At 41.6% G+C, this 17763-nt stretch overlaps 2 protein-coding genes across 2 annotated transcripts; both read left to right on the plus strand.

Annotated features, from left to right (window-relative positions):
* Positions 1–1217: 1217 nt before the first annotated feature.
* Positions 1218–2308, plus strand: gja1a (gap junction protein alpha 1a). Its single transcript, XM_063008084.1, has one exon. It carries the CDS (start codon positions 1218–1220, stop codon positions 2292–2294), a length of 1077 nt encoding a protein of 358 aa, XP_062864154.1. The 3' UTR covers positions 2295–2308.
* An 11231-nt stretch (positions 2309–13539) lies between these two features.
* Positions 13540–15754, plus strand: fabp7a (fatty acid binding protein 7, brain, a). The gene is made up of 4 exons (XM_063006844.1): positions 13540–13689; positions 14583–14755; positions 15302–15403; positions 15505–15754. The coding sequence occupies exons 1-4, from the start codon at positions 13617–13619 to the stop codon at positions 15553–15555; spliced, it is 399 nt and encodes a 132-aa protein (XP_062862914.1). The 5' UTR covers positions 13540–13616; the 3' UTR covers positions 15556–15754.
* Positions 15755–17763: the final 2009 nt, after the last annotated feature.

The following is a 17763-nucleotide window of genomic DNA, read 5'->3' on the forward strand; positions in this document are numbered from 1 at the left end:
CGGTGCCAACTGGGATTCGAACTGGAGCTTAAGGTCTCGAGGCTGAATTAACAGGGTTTAAGCCAGTAAGATATGTATATACACCAAGCCCTGACCAAGGAGAGCCGCAGACTAGTATCTAATCCCTCCGCCAGCCGCTTCTGTTTAACGACCAGAGATTGAGTCTTACAGAGAGCCGTATAGCGTATGGAGAGTCAGGCTATGCTCCGTCAACCTCCCTCATGCACGGCAAACAGTGCCGGGTAGTTAGACGCCCGGTCGTGTCGATAGCACAGCCAAAATCTGAACGTAAGACTGCTGCGCCACCCGAGCATTTTAGCTCTAATATAAATAAAAACAATTAATTCTGGTCTCTTGTCTGATCGTTATCACAGAGCACCATCAGGGAACGCTGCAGCGGGTCTAACGTGTTTGGCTGGGCGTGAGATGGGCGAGGCCCTGTAAGGCGCAGGATCAGATGGGCACAGGACAAGGTAAGATCAAAGAAAAGCATTTATTTGTTTAAAAATTTGTAGTAATATTAATAAAAATGAGTGCTCGGATGCCGCAGCGGTAATCCAGGGTTTAAATCTCAGCCGTGCTATTGGCCAGTCAAGCGTCTACACGGTCATGATTGGCTGAGGTTTTCGCCACTGGGAGGTGCACTTGTCAGTGCTGGTCCCAAGCCTGGATAAAAACAAGGAAAGTATCCGGTGTAGAAACCGTGCCAGATCTGCCGTGGTGACCCCTAGTGGTGAACAGAAATATATTCAGTTTGAATCTCAGTTGGCGCTATAGACCTGGCCGGGCACCCGAAAAAACACAACTGGCTGTGCCTGAGAGTGGGAGGGTCAAATGGTATCAACAGTACGTGTCCACCTAAATTTTCTCTGGTTTCTTTGATTGGTAAATTAAACGTCTTCCCTTTCACGAAGACTTCGTTTCATGAGCTAGTAGCAATGACGCTGGTACACTCATTTGACACTGTTGGACCCCGGAGCAAGGTCCGCAACTCTCAGTTGACTTTACTGTAATCAGCTTTGCATAAAAGTGTTCGATATTTTTGTGAATTCGTCTTATTCTTCTTCTTATTTTTCTCTTGTCTTTAAGGTGGAACAAGAAGTTCTTAAATCGAGAAGTTCGACGTTGTAACGCATCCCGAGTTGCACCGCTGAACCACTGAACGTTTCGGAGACCAACCTCGAGCCCCTAATCAAACCCAGGTTGTTTTTTCCACTATGGGTGACTGGAGCACCTTGGCAAAGCTCCTCGATAAAGTGCAGGTCTACTCGACGGCCGGTGGCAAGCTCTGGCTCTCGGTGCTCTTCATCTTCCGCATCCTGGTCCTGGGGACGGCCGTGGAGTCGGCGTGGGGCGACGAGCAGTCGGCCTTCAAGTGCAACACGCTGCAGCCCGGCTGCGAGAACGTCTGCTACGACAAGTCCTTCCCCATCTCGCACGTGCGCTTCTGGGTCCTGCAGATCATCTTCGTCTCCGTGCCCACGCTCCTCTACCTCGGCCACGTGCTCTTCCTCATGCACAAGGACGAGAAGATGAAGAAGAAGGAGGAGAGGCTGAGGAGCGCCGAGCGCGAGGGGAGCAACGTCCACGCCCGACTACACAAGATCTGGGCCAAGAAGTTCAAGTACGGACTGGAGGAGCCGGGCAAGATCAAGATGAGAGGAGCCCTGTTCTACACCTACGTCATCAGCGTGGTGTTGAAATCGGTCCTGGAGGTGGCGTTTCTTCTCATCCAGTGGTACCTTTACGGGTTCCGCTTGTCCTCCGTTTACACGTGCGAGAGGTTCCCGTGCCCGCACAAGGTGGACTGCTTCCTGTCCCGTCCGACGGAGAAGACCGTCTTCATCCTCTTCATGCTGGTCGTGTCGCTTCTGTCGCTCGGGCTGAACGTCTTCGAGTTCTTCTACGCCATCTTCAAGAGGATAAAGGACAAGTTCAAGGAAGCCGGAGGGCACCTGGACAGCACCGGTGCATTCACGCCGTGTCCCCGTGAGGAACTCTCCGGCTTCGGGTACCGCTGCTCGGCCCCGGTGTCCAACCTGGGCTACAACCTGGACTCGGCGGATAAATCCAACTCCTCCGATAACTTCGACAAACAAGCTAACGAGCAGAACTGGACTAACTTCAGTACCGAGCAGAACCAGCTGGGTCAGGGCGGGTACTGTCCGGCGCATGGGTTCGGCTATTCGCCCAAACTGCCGCTGGGTAAAGAGCTCATACTCCTCAAACAGCTCGAACCTCGGCCGCAGAGCCGCTCCAGCAGCCGCGCCCGGCCGGACGACCTGGACATTTAGGAGTCTGAATATCAAAATACGCTGAAAGTACTCCTAGCGCTCCGAACACTGTGAGCTAGCTAAGAAGAGGAATTGTAGCACTGAGCCCTCACGCACAAAATGCTAGCGTGTAAACGGATCACGCTCATGCTACCTGAACCAGGACGTTTGGGTCGCGCTCACAAAGACATTTTAGCATTTTTTTAGGTTAAATAAATCAGCGTGTTGTTTTTTGTGACTCTAAAGCTTCACATGAACGACTTATGCTAAGCTAATAATCCCGCGTACTTAAAGCACATAAAGTCCTCCTGAGCGCCTACACGACAACGATTGGCGATTACGACCTCTGCTGGCTGATCGATGGCACTGCACAGAGACGGCGGCTATTGGAGATTGATGTGTGACTCTCCGGTTGATATTCGATCAGAAATAGAGGTCTGAAGCACAAGGGGATTGGGTACGACTAGATTGGCTGCAGATATGCTCTAACAGGCTGGGGAAGGCCCTTTCCTGCTCTGATATGACTGTGTGCAAAGAAAAAATCATAAAGATGATGTTTGATGAAGCAGGAATAGAGCAGATTTGTCTAAATGAGCAAACACTCCAAAATCTTGAAATAGTGGAAGAGTGGAGGGCGCCTTAGGGTCAAGGTCAGGCATCCAGAACTCTTTGGCCTTATTTACCAAGAGTGCAAATAAATCAGGATTGGTGGGTGTGTAGAACGTTTGTGGGCTGCTGATTAGCTCTTAATTTCTCCTCCAGAAGAAGCTGACCACCTCAGTATCATGTACAGACAGTCAGGCACTGCTCTCCATTATTCAAAATCTACTGTACGTGCAGTACCTCGACCAGCCAGCAGACGCCGCCATTCCCAAAGCCACCAGGAATCCCAGCGTGTGCCGGTAGCACAGCTGAGATCTGAACTAAGCAACATGTTTTAATTACCACCAGATAATAAGTGTTTTATTGTTTATTTAAGGTTTCTGTATCCACGGAGCGCTCGTGTTTCACTTCATTCATTATTCACTATTCAAAACTGTCATGAGATTATTTTTTTAATGTTTAAAGTTGTATATAATTGATGCAAAAAGTACTGTACGTTCTGCACTACGCTGTTATAGGAATAAAACAACTTCTTTGTCTAGTACTTCTTTACTAAGCACTTAAGCTGACTTGTACTTCCATCCTTTTCCATTACCAAAAAAACAAAAAAAACAAAAAAAACAAAAAAAAACAACACTTTGGTTCTAACAGGTTTTAGCAGATTTGTGTTCTTCGACTGTTGTTTACCTAAACTTGAGAAATGAAATGTTCACTTTGGAAGCACTTCTGTAAGTCGCTCTGGATAAGAGCGTCTGCTAAATGCTGAAAAAAAAAGGTAAATGTAAATGTAGTAAGAACTCTAATTTAATCTCTTTTACTCGTTTATTTGTGCTTTTTTTTCTGTGAGGTGCAGCTATCTGCTGCATGACCGTGCCCCCCAGCAGACGTATCATGACACACTAGTAATATAGTAATGGTCTATTGTTCTCTAGAGACAAGGGCCTTGAATAGACTGGATTCCACTGTTCCACACAATGATGTTTCTTAAGCAAACTACAAATGTGCTAGACTTCTAACTATCAATAAATTGACTTTTGAAGATTGGGGCACAGTCATGCTGGAACAGGAAAGGGCCTTCCCTAAACTAATTTCCTTTATATAATAGATTTATTACACCTGTTGGCAACTGTTCTGGGTGAAACAGTTCACTCAGTCATTAGAAACGGTGTCCGATGCAGCTATGTGATTAAAATATAATTATTTACATTTACATTTTTGACATTTAGCAGACGCTTTTATCCAAAGCGACTTACAATTATGACTGAACATTTTCACACATTTTTTTGAGCAATTGAGGGTTAAGGGCCTTGCTCAGGGGCCCAACAGTGGCAACTTGGCAGTGGTGGGGCTTGAACCGGCAACCTTTTGATTACTAGTCCAGTACCTTAACCACTGAGCTATCACTGAGCTAATGTTATGGCTGAGCAGCTTTATTTACATTTACATTTTCAGCATTTAGCAGACGCTTTTATCCAAAGCGACTTACACAGTGAGAGGAACACAATGAGCAATTGAGGGTTAAGGGCCTTGCTCAGGGACCCAACAGTGGCAACTTGGTGGTGGCGGGGCTTGAACCGGCAACCTTCTGTTTACTAGATAATCATAAAACACCAGCCACACACACTTGGTCCTAAATTTGCCTTATTCAACCACTAGACAAAGAATCTTTCATAAAGCCTTAATGTGCTTTTTAATGTGTCTCTTTTTCCCCCACTGAGGGATCACAGCCAGCCGTAAGGAATCTTTTCTCCCTCCCTAAACCAGAGAATAAATCCGTCCACTGAACTTTTCATTCTTGCCGAAGTGTGACGTGAGTATCATCGCTCAGAAACGTCTTTTTAAAACGCCGGGTTATACATTCCTTAAGAATGGAAAATAAAAACCCTTTGCTGAACGATGAATAGAAATCTTAAAAATTAAAAGGTCGACGTCTGCTCGGTGCTCAGAGTTTCCTATTTATCCGCGCGGCTAAACGGAACCATGTGTGAACAAAGTTCTGCCGGCCACATGGGGTTTGTGTTAAAGTGGAGAAACAAGGTATTTAAACTATGTGCTTACAATCCACTCATAAATACAAGGAAAACGTTCCGGTGAGACGAGGGACGGGGTACAGACTGCATGAGGGAACAACTCAAATGATTTACCAAAAAACACTGTATACACCGATCAGCCATAACATTAAAACCACCTCCTTGTTTCTACACTCACTGTCCATTTTATCAGCTCCACTTACCATATAGAAGCACTTAGTAGTTCTACAATTACTGACTGTAGTCCATCTGTTTCTCTACATGCTTTGTTACCTCCTTTCATGCTGTTCTTCAATGGTCAGGACCACCACAGAGCAGGTATTATTTAGGTGGTGGATGATTCTCAGCACTGAAGTGACACTGACATGGTGGTGGTGTGTTAGTGTGTGTTGTGCTGGTATGAGTGGATCAGACACAGCAGCGCTGCTGGAGTTTTTAAACACCTCACTGTCACTGCTGGACTGAGAATAGTCCACCAACCAAAAATATCCAGCCAACAGCGCCCCGTGGGCAGCGTCCTGTGACCACTGATGAAGGTCTAGAAGATGACCGACTCAAACAGCAGCGATAGATGAGCGATCGTCTCTGACTTTACATCTACAAGGTGGACCGACTAGGTAGGAGTGTCTAATAGAGTGGACAGTGAGTGGACACGGTGTTTAAAAACTCCAGCAGCGCTGCTGTGTCTGATCCACTCATACCAGCACAACACACACTAACACACCACCACCATGTCAGTGTCACTTCAGTGCTGAGAATCATCCACCACCTAAATAATACCTGCTCTGTGGGGGTCCTGACCATTGAAGAACAGGGTGAAAGCAGGCCACAGTCAGTAATTGTAGAACTACAAAGTGCTTCTATATGGTAAGTGGAGCTGATAACATGGACAGTGAGTGTAGAAACAAGGAGGTAGTCATAATGTTATGCCTGATCGGTGTATATATTCATTTTTCAGCAGCCGATAACCGAATCTTTCAGTAATGTGCTGAAGATCAAATAAATTGAGGTTTCTGAGGTGGAACTCACCCCCCAAAACACACACACACACACACACACACACACACACACACACACACACACACACACACACACACACACACCCTCCTGCACACGCTGCGAACGCAACACTTGCTGTACTAACAAGCTAACAAAGATCTCCAGTTCGGTCGCTGTACCGTAACACCTCGGTCCACAAACTTCACATCAAAATAAATACGATTTACTTACGCAACACACGGACAACAATTACTGATAGATCTCTGCTAGATCTCTGCTAGATCTCTGGATCACTGTTTAGATTTGGAACATTAAAAGCAATTACACATGCTAGGTGGGTGGGTGGTGGGTGCAGTTGAGCAGTAGATAGTGTGGGTGCTGCACAGCAACATGGGGCTTAAACACTTGGGTTCTATACCTTTACTCTCCAATAACCCAAAAACATAGAAAAGCCTTTATTTTACATTATTCTACACTAGCAGGAGGCTGTTCTCAAATCACCATTCATTTCAAATCAAACGTCTTTGCAGTGTAAAAAGTCACGTTATCAAAATGTATGTAAATTTGATGCCACTACTACGATTTTAAAACGTTCATTTAAGCATTTATGTTACTGAATTTTCAATTTATAAAGCTAATAATGATTGATGTGTTAAATTAGCTCCGTTTAGCTTGCGTTAGGTGACAGTTCACTGAATCGACCCTAAAGCTTCAGTGTCGACTCACCAGCTTAACGTTGTTATCAAAAATCGATGTACATTTGACGCCACTACTAGAATTATTAATTTTTAAAACGTCCTTTTAAACATTTTTGCAACTCAATTTCCAATTTGTAAAGCTAATAACGCTTGCTTTGTGAAATTAACTCCGTTTTGCTTGCGCTAGTGACTTACTGTTCGCTGAATCGACTCTAAAGCTTCAGTGTCGACTTACCAGCTTATGGTTATCAAAAATTGAGGTAAATTTAACGCCAATACTAGAATTATTGATCTTAAAACGTTCACTTAAACATTTATATAAATTAATTTCCAATTTGTAAAGATAAAAATGCTTGCTGTGTGAAATGAGCTTCGTTTTGCTTGCGCTAGGTGACGTACTGTTCACTGAATCGACTCTAAAGATTCAGTGTCGACTCTTTGATCTCAAAGCGTTAAATCGTTCAGAGAATCGATTCTTTTCGGTTTGACTCTCAGATCTTTGACTCTCGGGTTTTTGAATCGCAGCTCAAGCCTAATTTACGGTGCTAAATACAGCACATTAATATAGAATTAGCTATGATGCCATGTGCCACTCAACAAACAAACCATATTAAAATGAATAAAAACTAATGCTAACCATCATTATAACTTATAATACTTTCAAACCAAGCAGACGTAAGAAGAACATACCAAACCCCACACCGGCCCAAACCAGAGGCAGGGATTGTTGAAGCTCTGTCCCACCAACACTACAGTCTGTGCTACGTGCTATCATTCAATTCATCATAATTGTGCATCTAACAGCTGTGAATTGAACAAAACAAGTCTGAACATGCTTTCCCACACACACACACACACACACACACACACACACACACACACACAAGGACTTTTTGTTTGGAAAAATGGTAGCATGCCAACATTTAGTTTTTGAAGGCAGCAGCGTTTTAAAGCTAACAAACAGCAAGCGATAATAAATGACCCTCTGTGTTCCATCAGACGAACTTATCCTGCCATCTTTCCAGATCAAAAACAGCAGAAAAAACTGCAGTTACTCGAAGCAAACATAACTTTTACAAAGAAAATACAAAGGACCACAAAAGGCAGTGATTTCTGGACTGTTTTTACAGCCAAATTCCCAAGGAAGATAGAGAAATATGTATTGTTCCACCTTTATGCCTGTTTTTTAAATATGAGGTGGCACGGTGGCACAGAGGGTAGCGCTATTGCCTCACAGCAAGAAGGTCCTGCATGTTCTCCACGTGTTTGTGTGGGTTTCCTGTGACAGTCCAAATTCATGCAGTCCGGTTAATTGGAGCTAATGAATGAAATGAATCAGACCCACTGCGGCCCTGATCAGCCCTGAGGCGATGTTAAAACAAACAATGAATGTAAATATACGAATATGAATATAATTCCTCATATGTTAAAATGATCAAACACAAATGTGTAAGCATATCGTCTGAATTGATTTTAGGATTCTACCATCTACCAAGCTTAATATTATTAAAAGATTTTGAAGAAAAATATCTGTGCTTAAGGGGGCAAGGCCAATAAATGTGTGTAACCCTTAAATCCTCAGACAGCACTGTATTAAAAAACGCAATGATGTTGCTACAACAAGGAGCTGAACCCTGAGTCGGCCATCCCTCACTAAGGCGGGAAACGCTGGTGGCGTTGTGCTGATGAGACTCGATCTTAGGTCTCCACAGTAATGCACCAGCAAAAAAAAGCTTGCGTGACATTGTTGTGTAATGGTAGCCAGTCTTGTTCTTTTTGGCAGCATGTAAATCACAAGCAGCCGGACATACCATTCAAACTGGGAGCCTAATTGGAAACAGCTTTACAGCAGCAAAACCAGGGCAAGAAAAGAGGGAACGGGGCGCTTCATCAAGAGCCGAAACCCCCGTCTGTCATCCTGCTTACATTAATGAGCGTGATGACTCGCGTGTAACTACTGCGTCGGCCAGAGATTTAACGTTATTGCCGTCCGGGGTCACAAATAAATTCTCTGTCTGTTTATCCGGATAATAAACAAGAATAAATCTGGCAGGAAGCGGAGGAGAATTTACCAGTTCATCCAGTCGTCCTGTCGACTCGCTGTGGCTTTTTAGGTCTGGGGTTCAGCTCAGGTCAGCTTTATTCAAACCACAGGCTTTTTATTTCTGTTTAAAGTAATATTAGGGTTTTTTAATTTCCTTTTAGATGCTCTCGAATTTTTTTGGGACCGCCACAGTGGATCTGGTCTACATACCAGACTCAGTACCCGTCCTGACGCAACCCTTCTTATTGTACCCGGGCTTGGGACGTGCACTAAGAGTGCACTGACAAGTGCATCTCACAAAAATAATGGTACATCATGTCATGTGTCAATGTCATATTGCTTTGTGATAGTTGGCTGCACAGATGGGTCAGCTTTCTCCAGTGAATCCTTCCACAACAATATATTCAACGTTTCAACCAAACAAATCTTTTTTCACATCCTCTTTTACCAATTTACCGGCTGTCCCAACTTTCTTTGGAACTGCGTCTGTATAATAACCAGTACATTTAAAAAAAAAACCCTGAGCGAGATGACGGTGCGAGACAGATTTAGGGCTGGATGGCTTATTTGAGCTGTTTAAACTGGACGTGTCGAGCATGAACGATGACTCTGTAATTCAGCCTCTGTCACACAGAGTGACTCGGCACGGATCGGCGTGTTCCTCTTCATGAGTCTCGACCTTCTAATGTTTTCATTCTTCATCCCACCACATCTGTGCCACATCATCCTCGCCGGATTCCGAGCCATATATGAGAACGGGACAAAATTCAAACCATCTGACCTTCGTTTTCTACCGTGATGCTTCAAAAATGCAAAATTAAGCGAATTCAAGCAAATAAAAGTCATTCATTTCGTTCTGATCACTTATTATTGCATTTTTGTCACATCATCTTATGATAAAGTTCGATTTTTGGCTTTCACACTACTGTGGGGTGATTTAAATCAGACACACTGCTGATATTTGTGTAGCGAGTGCTCATGTTTGGTCTCACCACAACATTTCTATTGGATTCAGGTCAGGACTTGGACTAGGCTACTTCAGAACTGTAGTTCTGTTTCTTATCAGTCATCCAGATGAAAACTTGATGAGAAAGCACTTCCACAATGTCCTACCACTGCCACCATGTTTGCCTGCTGGTAAATACTCCTATTTTTAAGCTCTAGATGCAACAATATCGTTGTAAATAAACCATATGGTCGATTATATGTGAAAACCTGGCTGTTTGTGTGTTGGACATCACATGGGGTTATTCTTTCATTTTTTAATGTATATTCTGTAAATTCCACAAGATTTTGGAGCGTGTCTGTGGAAACTTGTGACCGTTTATTTCTAAAAAAAGCATTTGTGTGGTCAGGCACTAATATTGTTTAGAAGGTCTGGCTCAGAATCAGAATCAAGGTTTCAGTTTATTCAGAGAGTTTAATGGGGCTGAGATCAGGGTTCTGGAGTTCCTCCACATTAATCTGACAGGATATTGGAACAGTCATGCCGGGACAGGAGGGGTGTCCACATATTTTTGGTTGTTAAGCTTATTAGCTTGTATGATTGATGCTTGGAGTGAACGGATTTGCTGACGTTTCTGAGATCAGACTGACATCTAGTGGAAATCTGGGAGATGTGCAACTCAACATGAACGTGCTAGAAGGTCCTGGGTTCGATTTTTGTATGGAGTTTGCATGTTCTCCTGGTGTCCGCGTAGGTTTCCTCCGGGGCCTCCGGTTTCCTCCCACAGTCCAAAAACGTGCAAGTGAGGTGAACTAGAGACACTGAATTGTCCATGACTGTGTTTGATATTAAACTTGTGAACTGATGAATCTTGTGTAATGAGTGTTTACCCTTTCCTATCCTGAATGTAACCAAAGTGTAAAACATGACGTTATAATCCTAATAAACAAACAAAACAAACATAAACGTGCTTTTATTAACAGCTTCATTCTGGTCAGGCTCGCTGTGGGTCCCTATTTTTGCTTATTTAAACACTTTAGATTACTTAAGTCGATTTTCTGAAGTGTTTTATATTGCACTTCGTGAATCTACACAGGACACCACGGTGGTTAACGTTGTGGACTCAAAGCAAGAAAGTCCTGGGTTTAATCCTCTCTGTGTGGAGTTAGCTTGTGCCTGTGTGGGTTTCCTCCGGGTTCTCCGGTTTCCTCGCACAAGATCAACTGGAGCTACTAGAAATTGTAATTGTAAAAAGTATGAATGTGAATGTGTTTGCCTTGTGATGAACTGGCAACCTGTCCAGGGTGTTCCAGTCTTTGACCCAATGCAACCCTGACCAGGGAAAAGTAGTGGTTAGACAGACAATGAATAAAGTAATAATTCTACTTTTTTTCACTATTTTATGAACCTCCCAGTTTCATATTGCCCCGTTCCATTTATTTTTTGGATTGTGCTGCCATATGTTTTAATTAAACAAGAATTAAAACATGAAACGTCTGATCTATGGACTCTATTTAAATAACTGTAAAACACAAACACAAACACAAATCAGTGATTTGGGGTTTTTGTTCGTATTGCACCCAGTGTCCCAACTTTTTTTGGATTTGCTTTTGTATTAAAGTAAATAAATAAATCAATAAAAAGTAAGAATGCAGTTTGGTGTCACACAGCTCCAGTGACTCAGTGAGTTCAGCTGAGCCTGCATTACCTGTGTTAATATACCCGCTTCTTAAATCATGCCGGTAGATGAAATAAGCAAGTGCATACTGCCCAAAGTGTTTATAATTTAGAGATGAATTTGCTTTCTGCCCTTCGCCCACTAATCAGAATGAAGCAGATGCTGAAGCTTAAAGGTTAATTACATGAAACGATTTCATTTTATTGTGTTTGCGCAGGCGTTGTGCTACCGACAGGTGGCGCCACGTACTGCTATAATATACTTTAGATTAACATGCTAAAAGTGCTAAAACCGAAACATCTTATACAGTACTTTGAACAGATTAAAGACTAACGAACGATTGTTAAAGTTAATCAGACCTGCAAATAAATAAATAAATAAACATGTAAATATAAACTTCTAGATTTCTTGATTGTACCTGAGAGCTTTCTTGTGTACTTGTGTAAACACGATCTGTTAGCATGGTTCCCAGTACTGACTGAGCAGCTTTATTTACATTTTCAGCATTTAACAGACGCTTTTATCCAAAGCGACTTACACAGTGAGAGGAACACGATGAGCAATTGAGGGTTAAGGGCCTTGCTCAGGGACCCAACAGTGGCAACTTGGTGGTGGCGGGGCTTGAACCGGCAACCTTCTGTTTACTAGTCCAGTACCTTAACCACTGAGATATCACTAGCCACTAGCTTTATGGTTTAGATTCCTCCTCCAGTATAAATGTGGGATTTATCTGAGCTAAACTGGTATTTTAAATTGATCCTGACACTAAACCTATGGGAGAAATGGAAATATAGCAGCAGTAGGAACATATGAATGATTAATGAATAAATACTGTTAATAATTCTTTATGAAGTTGTTTAGTACTTTGGGATTGTTATGGCTTGCATAATAATGTTCCTGAGAATCAGTTGTTTTGTTTTATATACAAAACACAGCCAGAAGTATGTGGACACCCAATAAATCTCAATAAATTTAAAGTCAAAGGCGTATTTTTTTGCTATTGGTTAGAACATCAATAATACAGAAGGGGTGTCCACATAAATTTGACCATAAGGTGTAAAATACTTTAGATTTTTTATTTTAGATCAGGGGTTCTTAACCTGTGTTCCCTGGCATATAAAGGCGTGGCTCACACTATGATAAAGGCCAATTGTTCCTACATACTCTATTAAGCACCCATTATACTGGGATTTGGACACTGTGCAGCCCACTGGTCAGCTAAAAGTTTGAGATTATTGTTTCAAATAATTAAAATAACAATAAAATGGTCCATAAACACATTCGTTCAAAATTATACTTTTTTTTTGTAATATTCATGCATTAAGAATAGAGAGGCAACACTATAATGCATAAATAAGCAGGTCCATTTATTCAGATGTACGGACAGATTTTCCACCCAGTGCTACTGAGGAGTAATAAATAAATGAATTTATATATTGTTTAAAAGAATAAAAATGTACACGTGCTGGTCAGGTTGGCACCGTAGCACATCAAGCTGAGATCAGTCCTTATCTCAGGTATGTGCCCTAAAAAATACAGCTGAAAAGCATGCAGTAAGTGGATTGGCTGCTCTAAATTGCACCTATAGTAATTGAGTATGAAAGTAAACGATGGATGGATTAGCGCTCTGTCCTCATTTTCGAATTTATAAGTTTAAGCCACAACAGGTGTAATACATCGATAATATAAATGAAAATTATATGCCTTTGACTTTGCAGCAACAGTTTAGGGAAGGTCCTTTCCTGTTCCGAGTTCTATAAAGACCTGAAGAGACCCCAGTGTCCTGCACGGAGCCCTGACTGACCTGAGCCCCACTCAATACCAACATCAGCGCCTAGCCAGTCATCTTTTGACTGAGTGGGCACAAATTCCCACACACAGACACACTTCAGTCTTGTGAGAAGCCTTTTTAGAAGAGCGTCTGCTGATCTAGCTGAAAAGGAAAGATCACATCTATTAAGACTAAAGTCAGTTTTATTACTGTTATGGGACGTCCGACAAGCTCACAAGCTCCGGTGTCCAAATGTAGGATTTGTTTAGGGTTTGATTAGTAACCAACACATACACACACACACACACACATCTAAAATCCTGAAGTGGGTTAGTCAGGTTGCTGTCCCATGCTTATTGGATTATTCTCTGTGCCACTTCTCACCATACGTCTGAGCCAATCAGAGCTCACAGAACTCCTAGAACGATCCAACTGGGAACAAAAGATCAGTGACCCCGCCCCCTGTGTAGTATTAATTAGAAGGGAGCTGGACGGTCGGCGGTCAGTCTTCTGTCTGAGGGACTCAGTGCTGTTCAGTGCTCGTTGAAGCTCATCGCCACCTCCACTCTTCACCATGGTCGACGCCTTCTGTGCCACGTGGAAGCTGGTAGACAGCCAGAACTTCGATGACTACATGAAAGCGCTGGGTAGGTTCGAATCCCTTTAATGGTTTTTGGAAATGTATGTTTTATTTTATAGGCTAATGAGCAGATTCTGTAGGTGTTATGGACCACAGGATGGATGAACGTACAGGTAGGTGCAAATGTTTTTGGGTGGTGGAAGACAGCAGGAGAACATGCAAAAGCTCGAACCTGGGATTCATAATGCAGTTTGGCGCCCAGCTAATTTTTAAATTCATGTGTTTCAGCCACAACAGTTGCAAACAGGTGTCATAACTCAGGTGTTATATAAAGAAAACGATATGCTTTTGACATTGCCTGCAACAGTTTAGGGAAGGCCCTTTCCTGTTCCAGCTTGGCTGTGCCACTCTAGAGCTCTATAAAGACAGAAGCATTTACATTTTCGGCATTTAGCAGACGCGTTTCATCCAAAATACTGTGACAGTATACTGTCTGAGCAATTGAGGGTTAAGGGCCTTGCTCAAGGGCCCTTAGGGGTCTTGAACCAGCAACCTTCTGATTACTAGTCCAGTACCTTAAATGCTAAGCTACAACTGTCCCTTGTATTAGAATTAACATTAGAATTCATGTGTTCTGGCCACAACAGCTGCATAGAAATGACATGCTTTTGACATTGCAGCAACAGTTTAGGGAAGGTCCTTTTCTATTCCAGCATGCGTCCTGACCTCAGACCCACTTAAGAGGTCTGGGATGAACCGGAGCATTAGCATCAGCGCCCAACCGACTGAATGGGCACAAATTTCCACACACACACCTCAAAGTCTTCTCAGAAGAGGTTCTGTTGCTACATCTCTAATTTAAAATAGACGTCCGACAAGCTCACGGTCAAGCATCCAAATACTTTTGGCCTTGAAACGTACAAATATATAAGATCGTGTGACATCTTTTCATGTTCACAGGCGTCGGCTTCGCGACGAGGCAGGTCGGCAACGTGACCAAGCCGACGATCGTGATCAGCCACGAAGGAGACAAAGTGACCGTCAAAACCCTGAGCACCTTCAAGAACACGGAGATCTCGTTCACACTGGGGGAGGAGTTCGACGAGACCACTGCCGACGACAGGAACGTCAAGGTTTGTACAGTCTGAGAAAGCTTTCTGATAGATGTCGGAACACGACTGCATGGATTTGCTTCCACAATGTCAGTGAGGTTTTATACGCAGTTTGAAAAAGCTCGCTTGCTCGTTATTTCTGTGTATGGGAATTTGTGCCCGTTCAGTCAAAAGAGCATTCGTATGGATGGCCACTGATGTCAGTTAAGAAAGGCTCATTTTATGTTTTTACTTTTATTTTTTATTTTTATATTTTCCCTTTTTATTTTATATATATTTTTTTATTTTATTTTTTTCCATTTAATTAAAAAAAATCCTTTTATATTTTTCTTTAGATTTTTCCTTTTATATTATATTTTTAACATTTTATTTAACATTTTCCTTTTATTGTAGATTTTTCTATTTATCTTTATTTACCAATCATAGAGAAGCGACCTTTTGATTACCAGTCCAGTACCTTACCTGCTAGGCTAAAACTGCTTTACTTTATAACGAGTTCATTCAAATTAGCCACATAAACACAAATGAAATAAATAATTGTTGTTTTTTGTCGTTCTGCACTAACAGTCCACGGTGACTCTGGACGGTGATCAACTGGTGCACGTGCAGAAGTGGGACGGCAAGGAGACCAAGTTCGTCCGGGAAATCAAGGACGGCAAACTGGTCATGGTGAGTCGCTCTGCTTAAATAACAGGACGCAGATCTTCGTCATGCCAGAGTAGCACCTTAAAATGAAACTAACATCACGTTCTGTGTTTTTTTTTGGACAGACGTTGACCTTCGAAGGCATCCAGGCCGTCCGCACATACGAAAAGGCGTAAAGTACAGAACCACCGAGCTTCAGCTTCAGTGTTCCTACTCCTGGTGACTTGATGACGCTCCAGCAACGTTATTTTACACTGTAAACCTTTTATCTGTCGGGATTGCTTTTTTAACTGCTTTTTATATCAAATGCATGTGATCAGGTGTTAAAGTGAGTAAAGTTTGTAAAACCGACTGAAATACACGATCGTCTCCACATCCTGAACTTGTCTGTGTGGTTTTTTTTCATCTTGTAGCTACAATCACGCTTCACAGTGAATTAAACTCGGGCTTGATAATAAACCAATTATTAAAAACAAAATACCTCAGCAGCCCACAACAGCCAAAGTGGATAGAACAGGGATAGTGCAGAAACGATAAGTGGAGGAACATCAACTGTGCCCAGCCATACATATGCTCTTTTGACTGAATGGGCACAAATTCCCATACACACACATACAACATTCCAAGTCTCGTGTGAAGCCTCCTCAGAAGGAACAGCTTTAGCTCCTTTAGTTTCCACCTGCTTCACCTCATCTTTATACCAATAAAAAAAATGTTTCTGTGTTTCTGTGTATGGGAATTTGTGCCCATTCATTCAGAAGAGCATGCGTATGGCTGGGCACTGATGTCAGTTAAGAAAGCCTCATTTTACATTTTCTTCTTTTATTTTTTCACATTTATTTATATATTTTTCTTTTTATTTAATATTTTCCTTTTATTTAATATTTTCTCTTTATTTTACATTTTCATTTTATTTGATATTTTTTCTTTTATTTTGTTATTATTATTTTATTTTGCTTTTATTTCACATTTTTTATTTCATTCTTTCCTTTTATTTTATTATTATTTTTTTTGCTATTTCACATTTTTATTTTATTTTTTCCTTTTATTTTATTATTATTACAGTATTTGCTTTTATAAAAATTTTTCCTTTTATTATTTTTTTTATTAGTTTTTCCTTTTATTATATTATTATTTATTGCTTTTATTTTATTTTTTCCTTTTATTTTGCTTTTATTTGACATATTTCTTCTTTTATTTTACACTGAGGGTGTCACTGATCTGTGTGATCTGTCAACATGTCGTTGAACTGCAGAAGGTTTCATCATATGCGTGTTTTAGAGCTACAATTTAACTTTAACTACACCAGCCGTGGTTCTACAGTGTGTGTGTGTGTGTGTGTGTGTGTGTGTGTTCTATGATGTGTTGCATGATGTAAAACTCAAAGCCGTGTTTGTTCTCCAGTGCCATTAAACCTTTGTGAGGTCAACCATGCTGACAGGGCACGTCCACTTGGTGTCAAAGCAGCACGTTTCATTATAAACTCTTGTACGTTCAGATCTAGTTTAGATCACAAACCTTTATTCAAATTAATTCTGCCCTGCCCAGCTTAACTGGGTTCACCAAAAATATATGGACACAAAACTAAAGTGAATCCCAAACAGAACCAAACAAAGATGAACAGAGTGACTCCTTGCTGTTGTGGGAATTTAAAATAACCCCCTTAAGACTGACACAGACAACTGGAGTAATTAGTAAAAGCAAAAAATTTATACAAACACACACAAACCTTATTTATACCCCCTTTACTGCCCCTTCAGGATAACTGTGCTCAGCGATCTAGTTCAAGGTTAACTGCTACAAAGAACTGTTTATCGTTAAACGTTTGCAACAGTAACTGGATTGTTAGAAAAAGTCGTACATGCCTGATACAGTGTGTGTGTCCACCAAGGTCAGTAAGCCCTGAACACTCATAATTATTCATTATGTTATTCTATCAAGAATATACACCAATCAGCCATAACATTAAAACCACCACCTCATTTCTACACTCACTGTCCATTTTATCAGCTCCACTTACCATATAGAAGCACTTTGTAGTTCTACATTTACTGACTGTAGTCCATCTGTTTCTCTACATGCTTTGTTACCCCCTTTCATGCTGTTCTTCAATGGTCCCACTGCAACATTTTGAAGTGTGTCTGAAAGGATTTGTGCCATTGTGTTGAGGTGACCTGTCCAGGATAAAGCGGCGGTACAACAGACAGTAAATACATTAATGAATTTATATTATTCTAATATCTTTTATTATATCTTATATTAAACATCAGCTAAAATCTATTTATTTTATTCAGACTCTGCTTCTCTATTTATAATTATTTTATGTTTTTTTTACTGTTACTGTTTAAACCCTTTGCTCGTGTTTTTGTAGTTTTATTGACAGT

This window comes from Trichomycterus rosablanca, chromosome 13 (assembly GCF_030014385.1).
Source record: "Trichomycterus rosablanca isolate fTriRos1 chromosome 13, fTriRos1.hap1, whole genome shotgun sequence".
NCBI classification, from domain to species: Eukaryota; Metazoa; Chordata; class Actinopteri; order Siluriformes; family Trichomycteridae; genus Trichomycterus; species Trichomycterus rosablanca.

Coding starts and splice junctions, on each gene's coding strand:
- gja1a (XM_063008084.1), top strand. CDS start 1,218: ATGGGTGACTGGAGCACCTTGGCAAAGCTCCTCGATAAAGTGCAGGTC.
- fabp7a (XM_063006844.1), top strand. CDS start 13,617: ATGGTCGACGCCTTCTGTGCCACGTGGAAGCTGGTAGACAGCCAGAAC. Junction 13,690..14,582: donor TGACTACATGAAAGCGCTGG/GTAGGTTCGAAT, acceptor TCATGTTCACAG/GCGTCGGCTTCGCGACGAGG. Junction 15,404..15,504: donor AGGACGGCAAACTGGTCATG/GTGAGTCGCTCT, acceptor TTTTTTGGACAG/ACGTTGACCTTCGAAGGCAT.